Source organism: Rattus rattus, chromosome 17, assembly GCF_011064425.1.
Source record: "Rattus rattus isolate New Zealand chromosome 17, Rrattus_CSIRO_v1, whole genome shotgun sequence".
Classification (NCBI taxonomy): domain Eukaryota; kingdom Metazoa; phylum Chordata; class Mammalia; order Rodentia; family Muridae; genus Rattus; species Rattus rattus.
Window position 1 is genome coordinate 12,634,412 of NC_046170.1, and position 18,229 is coordinate 12,652,640.

General features: G+C 45.3%; 1 protein-coding gene across 1 annotated transcript in view; it reads right to left on the reverse strand.

Moving 5' to 3' along the window:
* Positions 1 to 1,931: 1,931 nt before the first annotated feature.
* Cmtm4 (CKLF like MARVEL transmembrane domain containing 4) overlaps positions 1,932 to 18,229 on the reverse strand; it is a 43,967-nt gene continuing 27,669 nt past the window's right edge. The window contains exons 2-4 of the mRNA XM_032888163.1: positions 8,127 to 8,303; positions 6,751 to 6,849; positions 1,932 to 4,846 (exon numbers count right to left, since the gene is read on the reverse strand). Coding sequence (XP_032744054.1) covers positions 4,682 to 4,846; positions 6,751 to 6,849; positions 8,127 to 8,303 — 441 coding nt within the window. The 3' untranslated portion in view covers positions 1,932 to 4,681. The remainder of the gene's footprint in view (positions 4,847 to 6,750; positions 6,850 to 8,126; positions 8,304 to 18,229) is intronic.

Genomic DNA, 18,229 nt, shown 5'->3' on the forward strand with positions numbered 1-18,229 from the left:
CTAATCAAAGGCTCACCTGAATTAAAATATCAGACTGAAGAGGGTGACAAGTTAACTAGTGACATACACACACTGCTCAAGAGGTGACAAGGTGACTAATGCCATACACACACTGCTCAAGAACCTATGATGTAATCTGACTCTGCGAAGTGCCTACTGCTTTCAGCTCAGTGGGCTCGCACCCTTGCACCCCCTTTACTCTTACGGCTTTTTTGGAATAGAGAAAACTAGAAAGGGGGGGGAGTCCTAAAGCCTGAGAACTTATATCTAATGCTATACTGACTAGCATGAGACTCAGTAGAACATTTCCTTTTAGGAGAAAATTCTAGATCTAACACTGAATGCTATTTTCTTTCAGAGACAATGTCTACAAAAACATTGATAGGTTAAAAATTCCAAATTACTTTCTCAACCAGACAGAACTGATTACTTTAAAGATGTCTGCCGAGAAGAGAGAAACAATAGATTTTAAGGAGTCTGGAATACACCTGAGGCAGACCCAGACTAGACAGGTGCCAGCACTAAAGAATGATGGTCTCCAACACTCAGCCCTTTCCCTCAAGTCCGTTCAGGAGCACAAAAGACCTCACTCTTCTGAAGAGGGGGAGGTTAAGGACATGTTTCCAGGGCAGCAGGGGTTATGAACATATCAAGTGCCATCTATGTCTCCCCACTACTGCCACTGAAGCCTGCCCCACCCCCAGGCCTCTGTCATGCAAACTAGGCTCTGCCTAGCTGGCCCTGCTATGGGGCTGGTGCTGATAAAACCAGACAGCAAGAGGAGCCTCAGACTCTTCAACTTTATGAGGAACTAAAAGGTACCTGGAAACGTCACACACTAGAAGCAGCATTTTTTTTTTTTAAGCTCATGAGAATCAGCCAACAATTCTCTACGTAGAAAGTGTATGCCTCCCACCACCTCCAATGCTACCTGTTTAATGTCACTATTGCTAGGTAGATGACATCTTCAGAAAAAGGTGGTTAGGCAAGAGCATACTAACCATGGGACTTGTGTGTGTTCTGAACACAGATGGCAGAGTAGGAACCACCTACATCACTACTCAGTTGGACACAAGTCTCCATGCTCCTAAGACTGACCCAAAGGGAACCTGACACGGGCAGGGATGAACCTCAGGCCACCTCTTAGATAGGCAAGAGATTTCCTCCAAATAGTTCATGCAAATCCACAAGAAAAGGTGAGTTTGTGTCACACAGAGGGCTAGCTAAGACACATTCAAGCAAGAATTCACATACATGCAGGGACAAGAGTTAGACCTTCATCTCTTCTAAGACTGCCTGAACTAACAGAAAACTTCAAAGATAAAAGAAACTTGAAAACAAGTTTTCAACTGAGTCATGAAATTCTCTCCTGAAGCATCTAGCACGGGGTGGAAGACACGGCATACGTACTAGGCCTGCCCATAAGTCTTCCTGCTAGGGGTCTACAGAAGGACCCAGGTCGTGTGATCAGTGTGTAGCTCATCCTTGCTGGTTCTGCTCTGCCCACGCTGGTGTTCTAGCGTATCGCTAAGCAAGATGTGGCAGTTTAGTGCATTCTTGCTCTCTGTAGACAAAGCACTCTGCCTCACATGGCTCTCTACTTTAAGCAGAACTTCTCTGAAAAGAATTTACTACCTCACTGTGTTTGCCCTTTCTAGGAGACAATACGTATCTTAGGTTTTCTTGACTGCAGTCTTAGCCTCTGAGCCTTTGGCAAGGAAGGCAGAGGAGAAGGGTGGTGGCTGGCACCCAGGTGAGAGAAACAGTGCCAAAATACACTTTCTCCGAAGATGAATTAATAGCCATCAAAACTACCACACGCGGGGTTGGGGATTTAGCTCAGTGGTAGAGCGCTTGCCTAGGAAGCGCAAGGCCCTGGGTTCGGTCCCCAGCTCCGAAAAAAAAAGAACCAAAAAAAAAAAAAAAAAACTACCACACGCTAGAGGTCTTCAACCCCACACCTCCACGAACATACCAGATGCTCCCAACAACTGCATTTCTCCACATTTTCTCCAACTGAGAAAGTGAATTCCATTCCATTCCATCAGGAAACAGACTGATACGGTTGGCTTAAAATGCCCCACACCTAAGCGACATTGGTCCACAGTAGACTTAATAAACACAAAAATATCCTTTTTTTTTTTTTCAATTTACAGGTTATTTTTAAAAACCCAAATCTATTACCTTCTGTTTGTACAGAAGCACAACAGGAAAAAATCAGGTGTCTGCATTCACTCTAGACAACCATCTTCCCTTCATGGCTTTTCCTCACCATACTGGCTGTAAAGGCAAGAGGGGCTGTGCACCACCCTATTAGAATGTGTACACGCCACTCTGGCTCAACGGGAACCAGTTCAATAGTACATACACAAAAGCCATAGGGAAGCTTCATAGCACAGAGGATATTAAATAGTTACTGGGATATAAATATTACAATGATTCTGTCACTAAGATGCAAATTGCTCTCAAGTCTCTTAGGCCCTAAGACGCCACCACATTTTATCACTTATCAGGATTCATGGTCTCAGCGGGTCTCAGGATCATTTCCTTCAGCCGAAACACTTCTCAGAGGCCTCCTTTCATCACAGGATCAAACGGGTTTATTGAAGGGACTTGGAAAACTGAGCAGAAACCCTGTCTGAATGCTTCTTTCTTCTGCCTCACTTCAAAGGTGGCTTTTTCCTGAGGCCCAGTAACATGATAAAGCTCAGGGTGGTCCTTCCAAGTGGGCCCCATCTGATACATATCGAGTCTTTGCAACGCTATTTTAAAAGGAATTCTCCAAGGCAGAAAAGCCAGAGTTTGATTATGTAGACATACTCAACAAATGCAAAATGATCACATAAACTAACAGATAAAAATCAAGATGTCATCCACTCCCCCACCTCACAACACACAACAGGTTCAAGGTTGGTAAAGCACAATGTGCCCTGACGGACTGACTCAACATGTCCAGCCACAGGAAGTTCTCCATGAGGAGCCGGGCAAAGGCCAGACTCAGGCTGCCCTCTGAAGAAGAGCAGCAGGGAGGGAGGTACACCAGACTAGCTGGGTCATCCTCTGAACATGGGGCCTGGACTACTGCCAATCTGGAACTGCGGCAGAACTTGAGCACACCGGATATTGGGTTTAGGGAGCCAGCCCCTAGTACTCCCCCACCCTGCCCCGAATCAGACACAGGCTATTTCCTGTGGACTCCTGAGCCCTGCAGTGGTGTTTGACAGGAGCCCCCTCTTTCACTATTCAGCACTGCTCTTCGCTGAATGATGCAGGGCCATGGTACCCAGGGAGCACCTCCTCAGACTCTCCTCAACACTTGCCACCCACTTCTGGGTTCTGACCAGTCCTTAGGAGATAGTGGGGACTCTCTACTCTCATGCTATCTTCTCGCCAGCCACATCTCCACAAAATCTTAGAGCTACAACAAGATCTGTAAACAACAGTTCAGAGTGAGAACCTGACATATTAATTAGTCTCTTAACAACAAAATTACAGTATCATAGGGGCCTGTTTAACTCATTCACCACAAAAATAATCTTCAGTTTATCAAGAACCAATCCAAAAGCCTATGTAACTAGGATTCCTAACATAATCCAGGACTTTTGATCATAGTGAAGACACTCAGGTGCCCAGATGACAGCAGTGCCTCGTGGAACATCCGTAGAAGGATGTGTCCTGGTACAGATTCAAGTATTTTCAAATCCTAGAAAAACTGACTTGGAATCACTTTAGAGCTGTCTCGGATATTCAGAAAATTAGACGTGTCCACACAACAGAAGTGTGAGTTTGAGTGTGCCACTCTGTAACTAACACACACACACACACACACACACACACACACACACGGGATCCATGAGGCCAGCAAGTAGACAAAGTGCCCGGGCTAATGGAGGACTGTTTCTTCTGCACTTTCACCTGAGAAGGTAAAAGTTGCCAAAACTGCAATTCAGCCCCACGATATGTAAGGTAGGAGGACCCCGGCACATGTAATAGCCCCCTCTCCCGGAAAGTAAGTATGGACCACAGGAAGGCAATTCACATGAGGAAGAATCAAGTGATTTCTCAGCAGGGCAGGAGACAAATGGTCACTGCTCTGGGAGTCAGTCCACGGAGCTGTCCCCACAGGACACTAGCTTTTCCTATCCCTGTAGCATACAAGCCTGGTAAGGAAGTTACAGGAACACATCCATCCATCAGACCCCTCAGAGTCCCCCTCAGGCCATGCTGGCTGCCCAGATGCTCTGGGAACAGAACACAGGGAGGGTGGATCTAACAGACTCAACACGCACCCCAGTTGGCTAGAAGGCTGTCCAAGTACCTCACTGGCTGTCCCACCCCATGCTTCTTTCCGTCTTGTGACATATAATTCCCTTCTCAATGCCATTTAATAAGGCTCTGACTCATTGCAAATACACACGAAAGGGTGGCTCAGAGTCAGGTGAGACCATGCGTTCTGAGACAGACAGTTAAGACCTAGAGCACTCAATAAAGTTGGCTGCTCCCACGGGCACCCAATGCCCAACAGATCAGTCACTGGGCCACTCTAGGCAACCTTTCCCAAAGTGAATTTTTACCAAACAGGACAAAATTCAGCTGGTTCACACAAAAATCTGACGTGCTAAGAGAAAGAAAATTTGATTAGAAGAATGGGCAGAGGGCAGCGGGAGGGCTCCAGACGGTCTCATGTGTCCAGGCGCTGGATCTCAGGACGGCCGTCCACATCTCTAGACTCGGTGCGAGCTCGGATGTAGTCATTGGCGCTCTGCTGGCGGACGCTGACTCTCCATTTCTGCACAGCCAGGAACGTGCTGACTGCATAGGCTGCTGTTGCCAAGAAGCCAAATATCTAGAATACAGAGTTACAGCTTACCTTTGTGCCTGTGCCTTGAAGGGGAGCAGCGCCCCACCCCAACACACACACACTTTAAGATTTATTTGTTTACTTTATGTATGAGGGCTCTATCTGCATGTACACCTACATGCCAGAGAGGGCATCAGATTACATTAGAGATGGTTGTGAGCCACCATGTGGCTGCTGGGGACTGAATTCGGGACCTCTGGAAGAACAGTCAGCGCTCTTAACCGCTGAGTCATGTCTCCAGTCTTCCAGAAGCTGAGTTTTGTTATAGGGACCCAAGCTGTCTGCAGCCCCTTCCAGTAATACCAGATCCCCAGTCCTTCTCAATGTGCAGCTGTTATCTGGCTGAAGATATAGTCATGTGACCCACAGAAACTATTCTAGCATGAAAACTGAAGAGGGTTCTTTTGAAATCTTTTAAATCTAGTTCTTTTGTTGTTGTTGTTGTTGTTGTTGCTGCTGCTGCTGCTGCTGCTGCTGCTGCTGCTGCTGCTGCTGCTGCTGCTGCAGGGTTTCTCTGTGTATCCCTACTGTTCTGGAACTCACTCTGTAGACCAGGCTGGCCTCAAGCTCACAGATGGACCTGCCTTAGCCTCTGAGTGCTGGGATTAAAGGTGTGAGTCACCACTGTCTAGCTTGTTTATTAATCTCTCGATCTCCCTGTCTGTGGGGGCAGCAGGTGTCAGGCATGTGGAGGTCAGAATGGGAGTCAGGCCTTGCTTAAGACAGTTTCTTGCTTGGGTGTGCTAACTGCCTAGATGCCCTGGGAATGGAAAACAGGAGAGCTCAGGTCACTAGGGGCTATCTAAGAACCTCTCAGTTCTTCCAGCCCTGCATACTTGTCTTGTGACATGTAGTTCCCTTCTCCATACTAGATGACACCATGGGCTTCTGGGGATTTCCCTCTCCCTACCTTGCTTTAGGATTGGGATTATGGATACTCTTGCTACTATGCTCAGCGCCTCATGCCTACATGGCAAGCACTAACCCACTAGCCAGCCCTCCAGCCCATTTTTGAAAAATATTTAGTATTATTACTATAATATTATTTTGAGGCTCTCACTATATAGGCCTGGCTGACCTGGAATTCTCTATGTAAGCCATAATGTCAAATTTAAGGCAATCCGCCTGCTGAGTGTTAGGGCTACATGTATGTACTGCCATGCCTGGCCTTGAACTTTCTGTATTTTTAAACCACAAAAGTACTTCTTTCATTGCTTGCAATTTGCTGATCCCACAAGTAAAAATATATTGTAGACAAATTATGATATACACAGAATAGAGTCTTACATGAGAATCTTACATTCAGCCACAGAGCCCATGTTCTGTAGCACCACACCCTCCTACTGCCTCTCAACTAGCAGTACCAGGCAAGATGAAGTAGGGTTTTAATTATTTAGTCAAGCTTGATGGATCTCCTGATCATGTTAGAGGGCGGTCAGGTTTGTGTTTTTCAACAAATTCTCTATTACATGTGTTTGTGACTTTGTATTTTAGGGGTACACACCATGGCACATAAGAGAACTGTAGACGTCAGTTCTCTCCTCCCATATGGGACCTGGAGGTGGGACAGACCAGACTTGGCAGCAGGTACCTTTTACCTGTTCAACCCTGCTGCTCATATCATTTCAGTGGTTTTTAAAGCCACTCATCCTCCATCACCCTTCACAAAAGTGATTCCTGTTCTTCATTAATCAACAGCAAGGCAGAAACCCAGAGCACACACAGTGAGGCCTCTCTATAGTTTCATCGCCACCCCTTATCTCTTGGTCTCCCAAGGCCAAGATAGCAAACACTAAAGGAGGGAGAATGGGACACAAGCCAGGGGACAAAAGAGAGCAAGTCTCAGAAGGTACAAACTCAGCCTGATTTAAACCAATCAGTCTGCTTACCACAGCAGCAATTTCCGCTCCGGTTTTATGATTTAAAGCAGCCAATACAATTGAGGCAATAAAGAAAAAGAAAGTGCTGAGTCCAGTGTTGACCAAATCCTAAAGAAAGAAGAAAAGGTAGAGTCATTTGCAAAACAATGGAAGAACTTTCCAACTAAGGCCCTGGAAGTCCAGTTTCCTGGTGCCTCAGATGCCACTCTCACAGAGGAAGTGAGCAGGAAGTGTTTACAACACACCTTTACCTGTGGCATTTCCCAGGCTTGACTTAAAGACCAACTAAAACTGGCAACACTGCTTACCACTCAGAGTTTGGGTTACTTGTCTGTGTGCTGGGCACTGAACCCAGGTCCTTACCGTATGGAAGACAACACACTACAAGGTCTCAGTGTGTATCCCTGGCTGGCCTGGAGCTTGCTATATAGACCAGGATGGCCTTGAACTCAGAGATCTACCTGCCTCTGCCTCCCAAGTGCTGGGATAAAAGGTATGCACTAGCACACCTGGCTTAGAATCACCTTTTAAAAAGGCTCTCATTTCATTTGGATTAGACCAATCTTCCAAGAATCCAAAGACACTACACATGGGCAACCTTCCAGCAGTTTTTCCTGTGTGACATCTAAAATACGGAACTCATACTGAGAACGCACTTTCTTAACAGACATCCGAGCTTCTAGGTCACTAGGACTGACCAGTTCTGAGCATCTCAGGCCAACTGATAAGAGGGTCAAATGGGGCTAAGAACCCAAAGCACTGAGAGAGGCTCCTTCTGTCAAACCTGCAGCCCTCAGCAGCTCTGCACGTGACAGTACCCTTGGGTTACTGGTTATTTTCATACATATTCTTAATTCTTTCAGAATCAATATTTTGTCATTTGTTGAGACAAGGTCTTGTTAAGTTACCCAAGTAAGTCTAGAATTCCTTCTGTAGACCAAGAAGGTCTTGAACTTGTAGTGATTCCCCCGTCTGTCCCCAAAGTGCTAGAATTACAGGTGTGAACCATTACACCTGCCAGAAACAATATTCTATAAATGGCTCTTTATAATATTTATAAATGGTTTAGTTTGAAAAATATGTAAGTGCATTATTAAATTCTATTTTTCCCCATATTCTATAAGAACAATATAACCAATCCTCCAGATGGCTGTAAATACAAATGACACCCCAGAAGAACCTGCACAATTTCTTTATGTTTAGCCGTTAAGTTAAGATTCACTTATGTGAGTTTACTCAACCCAATAAGGAAACTTCAATTGAGTTATGAGTATGAGGGGATATTTAAGCACCAAGATGAACTAGAACTAAACACGATGAGAGTCCAACTTTCCCTGAGAGCCAAGCAGCAGTCAATAATCTTCCAACAGCCGGTGTGTACTCACTGTTAGGTTCCAGTTGATCTGGGGGATCCTCATATGCAGGTTGAGGCTGAAGAGAATCAGCAAGACCCCAGTCACCACAAATGCGCTGCAGCTTACGAACTCAAAGAAGTAGAGGCCTTCACACGGGGAGCACTCCATGATGGTCTCAATGCAGATAAATGCAATTAGGGCTAAAATCTAGGAAGAGAATTGGAAATACATGCATGTATATATTTGGTAAGGATCTACGGACAGTCATGCCTGCTGTGTTAAATACAACTGAACAGTACAGAGCGTCAGGGCTCGCCTCTGCAGAGAACAGTGTGACTGACAGAAACACGACCTGGTTCAAGCAGAACGGAGAGGAATCAGAGTGCAAGGACAGGTTCCTAATGAAAACACTGACGGCCCCTCTATCACCACACTGAAACCAGCCAGGCATGCTGTGGCCAGCCCCTCTTGGGAGCCACTGGCCCTCTGGAGGAAGAAATTATTGCTGCAATGTGTAAGCTGCCTCTTCAGAAGCTGCCTGGCTTCCTTTAGCTGTAACAGGCTAGAGACAAAGAGACACAAAGCCCTGAGAGAGGCTCCTTCTGTCAAACCTGCAGCCCTCGGCAGCTCTGCACACTTTTGGAAAGTGGGTCACTGGGTTTCATCAATAGCTGGGTTGGTATTTCACTTTTAAAAATATCAACATTTTAAATCTTCCAATGAAATCAATTTCCTCTGAAAAATCAAATTAATATTCTATCCCAAAAATTCAGAGATCATTAAACTAAAGAGACTCCAGTGGACATGACCATATGAACATCCAGAGTGCTTAAAAGAAGCCAGGCTGTGCTATGGCCCTCTCCAAGCAAGGGTGCTCTTAATACCTAATGACTGATCTGCCTTGGGCTCCAAGCCTCTGCTCACATAGTTACCCACGTCAATCCTTTATTAGATCCAGCCCCACTCCACTGAGACACAGGTCAATGAAGCAGAGGCAAGCTGCTCCAAGGCCCTCTAGAGCCAGCAGTACAGCATTCCCTTGGTTAAAATGGGATGGTTCAAAATGAGGAGGCTCTGCCTTCTCCCCTGAAGTCTCATTCACAGCTTTCCAACCTTCCAGACATTTCCTCCTCAAGCCTTCCCTGTGGTTTTCCCTATCTGACCTGATTTTACTCCCTCTACCATGGCACCAAGCTCTGTAATATGCACAGAGCAAATGGGATTTGGTGATACACAACAGCCTCAAACCTACCCTTCCTGATTTTGTCCAACTCCCGCTATCATAAGAAAGTTGGCTCTGCCTTTCCTGCTGTCAAAGTCACCCTTACCTAACCTGCACAGTCTGCTTATTCTTCTATTTCAAGGCAACGCACAGGATATGTAGGTTTGTCAGTTAAGGAATACAAAATTCCATTTAAGAATTAGTTCAAGAAATCTATTGTGCCCAGATGGCTGTGGTGGTTATAACAATGTATCTAGTTTGAAAATGGCTAAGAGAAAGGGGCTTCTCTTAGGTAGAGAAAAACTTGTGCCATTCCACAATCAAATAACCTCTCAGAACTCCAGCATCTCACATAATACAAGTTTTCTTAGTCCAATAGGCGATGAAAGGAAATAAAAAGGATCTCTAAGTGCATATTCCTTCTAATTCTCCAGAGCAGACCTTAATTCTCTGTCTAATTTATATGCCTAACTTGTATCAACTTGGCTCACATAAGGGAGACTCCAAAATGATTTTGTCTAATAATCTTGGGCAAGAAATAACTCAGTGTGTAGATGGCTTACAAATGTTTCTGGTACCCTAACTTCAATCACATTTGCATGGAAAGGTAATACCTACATTCTTAAAATGGTTCAGGGATGTGCAAATGTGATAGGCCATTCATTACAGCAATGAATACAACAGACAAGAATCCCTCCTGTGGTCCCTAAAAGGGAAATTGGTGATAAGAACAGAGGAGAAAGAATCATCGGAGCTGAGTGAAACCAGCAGGCAGCTTGTAGAAGCTCTAGACTTGTGTGGCCTTGGAGGCTTGGCTGCCAAAGGGGTGGGAGAAGCAAGAGGAGGCCCAGAAGGGGAAGCTGTCAGGAGTAAATCCTCTGGGGCTGCAGCATGGTGAGCACCAGGAAGATACCCAGGAAGGAAAGCTAGATGCACATAGCCATTGATTGGGAATGCAGTGGGCCTGTGGCTCTTTCAGAACCAGGGAACACTGCTTAATTAATTAAGCATAGCATGATATGTCTCCTGTAGGGGGAAGATAGCATGGGAAAGACTGCTACAGAGACTGGAAAACAGGTGGAGGGAGCAGCTCTGCAGTAACCTGGAGGGAATGGTGGCACAGACCAAGGAGGTGACAGCCCAGAGGGTGAGCAGGATGATTTCTGGACACATGTTCAGGGAAAACCCCATGGGAGCTGGCGACAGGATGTGAAAAGCAATGAGGCCAATGTAATTCTCGGGTTTGCCTGAGAGGTTGAAAGAAGGACACTGGCAGAAATGGACAGAGGGCTTAGGACATGGTAACGTGGAAACAAGCCCAGGCTGGAAGAAATACTGAGGTGGAGACTAGCATTCAGGGTGAGTACAGTCAAAAGCCAACAGGAGTGTGGACTCCAACCTCCAAGCTGGCCACAATCATACAGGATTCGCACTATTCTGACTCTCGTTCTGTAGCACAAACCACAGGGCTAAGCTGTTAAACTTGGTTTCATCACCCGAACGAGAAAAATCACTGTGGAGGCTGCCTTGTTCTTTCTCCCTCTGGGGACAATGAGCTGCAGAAGGAAGACACTGCTATGGGAAGACCCGAAACCAGCTTTCTGCTGAAAGCCAGGTGAAAAACCACCGTGGAAGCCAACATCCTGTTGAGGATCACAGAAGGGAACCACAGCTAATCCACATGACTCTAGAATGCTTGATCCTCAGAAGAAGCTGGGGAACAAAGGACTGTTGTTTTAGGCCTATGTTTGAGGTGGAATTGGTTATCCAGAAATAGATAATACACAGAGGGGAACCTCATTTATAATACAGCTACTACTAGCCAGCAGTACCTGCGGCTCACTAGTTACCAAGAATCAACGACTAGATGGGCATTTTCATTGGTTACCATTAACCCAAAGACTTTAACATAGGCAGTAACCAACCCATTACAGATACGGAGTCATATGAGGTAAAGAGGAGCAGGAGATAGGGCCAGGAGGCAGGGCCAGTTCTCGATGCCTTACTCTACTGCTTCCTATCGATTCTCATATTGGAAACCATAGCTGACGCTGTGGGTATCTCAATGTGTTCCAAACACAAAGAGAAACAAAGAATCATTTCTATGAATAATAATAAGCCATATAAAAATTAGGGAATAAAAACATGTTATAGGGGCTGGAGAGACAGCTCAGCAGTTAAGAGTGATAGCTGCTCTTGCATATGACCCAGGGTTGGTTCACAACTGCTCATAACTCCAGTTTCAGGAGATCTGACAGTCTCCAAGGCTTCCTGCACATATGTGCTCCACACAAACTCATGCACACACATACAAAAACACATAATTTAATTTTTTTATGCATGCAGGTATTTTGCCTTTGTGTATTACCTGCCTATCACATGTGTGCCTGGTGCCTGAGGAGGCCAGAAGGGGGCATCAGATCCCCTGGAACGGGAGTTACAGACTGCTGTTAGCTACTACCTGAGTGCTGGAAACTGAACCTGCATCTTCACAGAGAACAGCCAGTGCTCTTAACCACTTCGCCATCTTTGCAGCCCAGCACATACATATTTTAATATACATTTTTAACTCAGAAAAAGGTATCCACAGGTATTTCTAATAAAGGGAAACACACTATTTTTAATGATTATATAGAATTTGTGCGTAAAGATATATCTACAGAGTATGATTCAAATGATCCCTAACGATAGCTATCTAGATGTTTTCTAGGAACTCTGTCATTTTCGGCACTCTATTTTGGGGAGTGGGGAGAGGATGGGACACACAGCACAGCAAAGCCACCTACTCGCCAGCCAGAGAGAAAAACCTCAGCCACTGTGTGGGAGCCCTCAATGTCAAGGCACCAAAGAACTCAGGCACTGGACTGGCAGCAGTCTTGTAGATGTTAACCCACGACAGGAATAACGACGTATAAATGAGCAAAGCTGCAGCTTCACTCCTCACCTACCAGCTGACAGGATAATGCCAACACTGACTGCTGGTCCATATCGACAAGGTTTATCAGGTCTCCAATACCTATGGCTGGGACTGTCAATACCAAAGCAGAGGAAGGGAAAGAGAGAAGGGGGAGGCCTGGCTGGTCAAGTTATTATATTAATAAACTTTATTATTAATAATTAATCAATAATTAATGATACTTAATAATTAATATTTAAATTAATACTTTTAAAGTTTTATAAATTTATATTATATTTATCATGTGGGTGTGGAGTGATGTGGGGTGTGCATGTTTATTTGAATGTGCATTTGCCAGGGAGCATGTGTGGAACTCAGAGGACAGCTCGTGGAGCTGGCTGGACCTGGAAACTAAACTCAGGTAATCAGGACGGCAGCACACAACTTTCCACCCAGAGCCATGCTGCCAGCTAACAATGCTGTTTAAGTAGTGGAAAGGCCTGTGCTGCTTGCATGCAACTTCGAAGGCCTTCCTGGAGTAGTATCTTCCCAGTACAACCAGCTGTCTTCCGTGCTGGCACACGGTGGAGCTGCAGACCCATTCTGTATGGCTCTGTAGAGCAGGCTTGTTCCAGAAGATGAAGGTAGTGCTTCAGAGCTCCTCGCTTGTTGCTGCCTCTTGCAAAATTCTGGAAGGGATCCCAGCAATGCGCTCACGTGGCTGTGCTTTTGCAAAGCCTATGAAAGCTAGCTATTTCAACTGTAATCCACTCAGACCTCCACCACCTTCCACTCAAAATTCTGCCCCTTGTGGCGAACGATAAGGAAACAGCAGAGATGTTCCAGGGGCTCAACTAACTGGAAGTTGAGTGGAGGATTATTAAATTTGAATTAGCGGTCTTCTCCTCAAATGATTATATGTCCTACATGCCAACCAGGAGTATGTGAGTACCAGAGGAGGAATATGGTTTGAAGCCTATGGAGCCATCAAACTGCCCCAAAAATTCTTCTACTCATCCCAAGTGTTAGGTTGCAAGAGGAGACTCCTGATGTGACTGACACCTGAGAGATGGAGTCTCTTGTTTTGAAGCATAATGTAGCTTCTACAGCCACACACCTGCTCTGTAGCTGCGCTCGTTTTAGGGGGAAAGCACACTGAAGAGAACTTACTCCAGAATGTGAGGGGCATGACCCTAGAGCAGTATCACAAACAGCAAGCACATGTGTGGGAGAATACAGATCTGTTAGATTGCACCTCAAGATTTCCACAGATTTTAAACTGACAGTTCAATAACCCCAGTAAGACAGTCCACAAGGCCACTCCAATCATAACAGCCTGAAGAAATCAGTGCTCTGGTGACTCCTCCACATATTTATCAATAAGTCAACACAGCGGAGCCATCCCTCTCCTCCGTGCACACAGGGAAGCCTAAAGCAGTAAGGAACCTGAGGCAGAGAAGTGGGGTGGCATCACATGTGCTGCTGACCTGGAAAAGTAACAAGGCTGGGTGAGGTGGTGCATGCCTGTGACCCCAGCACCTAGGAGAGAGGGGAGGATTAGGAGTTCAAGGTCATCCTCCAGTACACAATTAGCCTAAGATCAGCCTAAGCTACAAACAAACAAAAGCTAAGTATAGAGGCACATGAGGAACAGACAGAGGCAAGAGGAGCACAAAGTGGAAGCCAGCCTGAGCTACAGCTTAAAAAGTCAGTGAGATGTCTCAGCAGGCAGAAACACTTGCCTTACAATCCCAATGACCTGAATTTGATTCCAAGATTCCATGGTGGAAGGAGAGAACTGATGTCCTCTGGCCTCCACATCCAAATCCTCGTACTCATGTGACCACACTCATATACAGCACTACACATATCATATCACAATACTAAATACATTTAACATGCAACATAGGGCAAATATACATAAAAACATAAGGGTGCTTGTATTCACACACATATTCTTACATATACTGAAGTGTTATATTAAACAGTGAAAAACACTTCTGCAGTGTAGGACTGACTGAGGGACAGGGAAGCAAAGAGTTCTCTCTTTTTGTATTTTAAACATTTATGGGGTATATGAATGTATAGGCAAGATATACACTTAAAATTCACATTTATACATTTATAATATATTCACATGTCAGAGACCTAATTATAAGTATATATAACAATACACGTATATTAAAAAGTAGACCACATGTACCCAAGTTTAAGAAAGATCAATAAAATAATAAAATATTGGCTCTTAGAGGTCACTAACATTTTACCCATTTTTTTAAAGAATTATTTGTTATATACAAGTATACTGTAGCTGTCTTCAGACACACCAGAAGAGGGCATCAGATCTCATTACAAATGGTTGTGAGCCACCATGTGGTTGCTAGGATTTGAACTCAGGACCTCTGGAAGAGCAGTCAGTGCTCTTAACCACTGAGCCATCTCTCCAGCCCCATTTAACCCATTTTAAAAAGCCATGTGTGGTTCAGTTGACAGAGTGTTTGCCTAGCAAGCATAAAGTGCTGGGTTCAGTCTCCTGTACTGCCCAAAGCTGAGCATTGTGGCACAAGCCTATGACCCCAGAGCTCAGGAGCTGTGGTTAACAACCATTTCCTCTACGTGGCAGAATATGGTGGGTTAATGATTGCTACTGTTTTTGTTAGGCTGTTCGGTTGGTTTGAGACAGTGTCTTTCTGAATCCCAGGCTGGCCTCTGAACTCAAGATCCTCCAGCCTTGGCTTCTCAAATGTCAGAATTACAGACATGTGATATCTGGCATTCTATTGCTTTAAACTTTTATTTTCCAAACAGTGTATTTTTAATTTTAAAAAATGTTCTATGTATGAACAATTGTTCATGGAGACAGGGTCTCATGTAGCCCCAGCTAGCCTTGAACTCACTGTAAAACCAAAGGTGGCCTTGATTTCTGAATCCTTCTGCCTCTACCTCCTGAGCGCTGAGCTTATAAGCATGTGCTGCCCATGCTACTGGGGATGAAAGTAGGCAAGCACTCTACCAAAGCACCGTTCTTAGGCCTCATACTTAAAACAAACAAACAAACAAAACCCACAGGCTTACAAACGTTAATAGCCTCTAAGAACCAATCCCTATTTAATTTTGAAACCATTCATGAATATTTTCAAATGAAACAAAAAACTTTAATGGAAAATGAAAGCCATTCTGTACATCTTTGCTCATTCCATTTCTTTATTCTTAGAGTTCAGCCTCTCCAGAGCCTGCTTGATGACCACACAAATACCCATTCACTACCAATGGACCTCAGGCTGACCAGGTGGGCCCACAGCGAGAAGCCAGCCATATTCCCTCTCAAGGCAAAGACCCCCAGGGAAGACACTGGCCCTGACACCTTCATTGGCACTTACAAGAATGAGTCTGAATCCGAATGTCAGGTTAGCCTTTCAAAGGATTTGATGAGACACGATATGAAAGACGAAAGCCCACGAATATCGCACGGCTTACAACATCTTTTGAAAGTCGTGCTCTACACAGAGGCTGAGATGCTGAAATGACTAAAGCTGGTTTACACTGACAACTCTGCTGCTGTGCTCCCTGGGCAGGGTACTCTGGCTCTCCAACTGGGAAGGAACACCCGAAACTCACACTGTGGCCACATAGCTCTGGGGTTCTCAGACTAAGCCCAAGGCCATGTCCACCTTAACCACAGCCCTGGTCTTGGTTAGCTCACAGACATCAGTGTCTTCCTGGTTCTGACGTGTGCTGTCAAGTCTTCTTTCCTCTCTGATACCTGGATTATGTATCTTGAACACAACCCCACTCCTGCTTCCCTGCATACTTAATAAAACTAAATAGAGGTGTATAAAGGGAAAACATAATCAACGTGTGCTGGTCAGCCCTCAGCCTGGTCAGGGCTGCCAGGAACTCAGTGTACACGTGAATGCACAGCAGTGTCTACATGGACTTCAGGAGCAAGGTTATTAATCCTAACCTGCTCAAAATAAAATGTCACCAGTCCAGACAGCACTCGATACAGCACCTGTGATCTCCACCCTTGGGAGGTAGAGGAGCAGGAGTTCAAGGCTGCCCGCTTGTGCTTCATAGGCGTCTCACAGAGAGACCTCTTTGAGAGTGAGACACAGCCTGTAGTCAACAACACAGGTGTTTATCCGCTCACAGTGTTAGTTTTCCCTTTGCTATAACAAAATACTTCATGAAAGCAACTTGGGGAAGGAAGGGTTTGTCCTGGCTTAGAGTCCACCAAGGAAGGAACTTGAGGTGGCTAGTCACATGGTATCCATTCAGGAAGCAGAGAGAGATGAATGCACAGCCCAGTCCACAGATGTCCCCATGTTTGAGGCGGTCCACTTCAATTAACCTAATCTAGAACCTCCTCTCAGACATAACCAGAGGTTTGTCTCTCAAGATCCTGTCAAGTTAGCAACTGCTATGAGCCTAGGCTTCTTCTAGAGGACCTGGGGTCAGTCTCTACAGAACAGAGAAGTCAGGGGGGACAGGACAGAGCCAGGCTCTGGTTGCAGGGCACAGTAAGAGGGGATCCATCCTGGCACTAGAGAGCAGAGGCGCAAGGCTTTCCTACCCTTCTGAGTCATGAGCAGAGCTGAAGTTGCTCAGTATGTGCACACACTTTTAAGTAACAGATATTAAAACTCCAGCTACACCATATGTCTGCAGAGGGTCTGAAGCACTGTGCCCTGCTAGGCACTCAAAGTGGCAACAGCTCACACTGACTGCACATCTACCTGTATGGGAGCTACCCAGCTCTGAGACACACACCTTCTAGCATCCTTACACCTACATGGCCCACGCCTGTTCAAGGCCAAGGCTAGTTCTTACATGAGTTGCCGAACAGAACTTATTTGAAGCTTTGTACACTCTGGGCACAGGAAAACCCATCAGTACAGTTCTCTTCAAGAACACAGCATGAAAGCTGGGTGGTCAGTGCCAAGAGAGTATCTGGCAAAGTACATGTGTGATGACCACTTTCAAAGGACCTTGCTATAGGAACACATTTTTTCCTAAGAAAGAAAATCCATGGGCACTTTCCTCTTATGGGCAGCATCTCCTGAGGAAGGCAGATCTCTTCCAACAGTGCCCTCTCCACCACTCAGACGACAGAAGAGCCAGAGGTGCTGGGTGGTTTTGGTTTTGAGTTTTTTTTTTCTTTGTTTTTTTGTTTTTGTGGTTCTAAAACACAGGAGCTCACAGCAAGTGAAAATTATTTCAAATCCATTTCTTCAGATTAACTTTGGGGTTCTCCATTTTTCTCCAGGTAAATAAACAATGGCAAATTTATGGATTTAAGAGTGCTAAGGAGGCCTGGTATGGTGTCTCATGCCTTTAATCCCAGCAGGAGGAAAGGCAAGGGCAGTTAGATCTCTGAGTTCAAGGCCACCTGGTCTACAGAGCAAATTCCATGACAAACAGGGCTACACAAAGAAAGCCTGTTTCAAAAAAAAAAAAAAAAAAGTTGCAAAGGATGCTGGTTAATGTAGTACACATCTGTACTACCAGCACTGAGCAGACAGAGGCAAAAAAAAAAAAAAAAAAAATCAAGTTCGAGGTCAGCCTAGCCTACATAGTGAGTCTCAAGCCAGCTTAAGAAATAATTGAGACCCTATCTCAAAGAGAAACAACCAACAGGAAGGAGAAAGAAAAGAAAAAGAAAAAAGAATGCAGGCAGCAGGAAAAGGTAAGCACATGCTCTTTAAGAGTGGAGATGGCCTGAGGCCACACACACACACACACACACACACACACACACACACACACACACAGAGAGAGAGAGAGAGAGAGAGAGAGAGAGAGAGAGAGAGAGAGAGAGAGAGAAGCAATAGGAGCAATTAAGTCCCATACTGTTAAGGCAGGGAAGAGGACAAAGGAGGGAACCTGCCAAGGGCTCAGGGCAGCCAGCAGCATTAGGAAGGTGCAGTGGCTAGGGACTAGGAAGCTACTGCTCACCACCGAAGCTGCTCAACCAGTGCTCTGACAGGCTTTTCAAAGCAAGTTCCACTGGATACA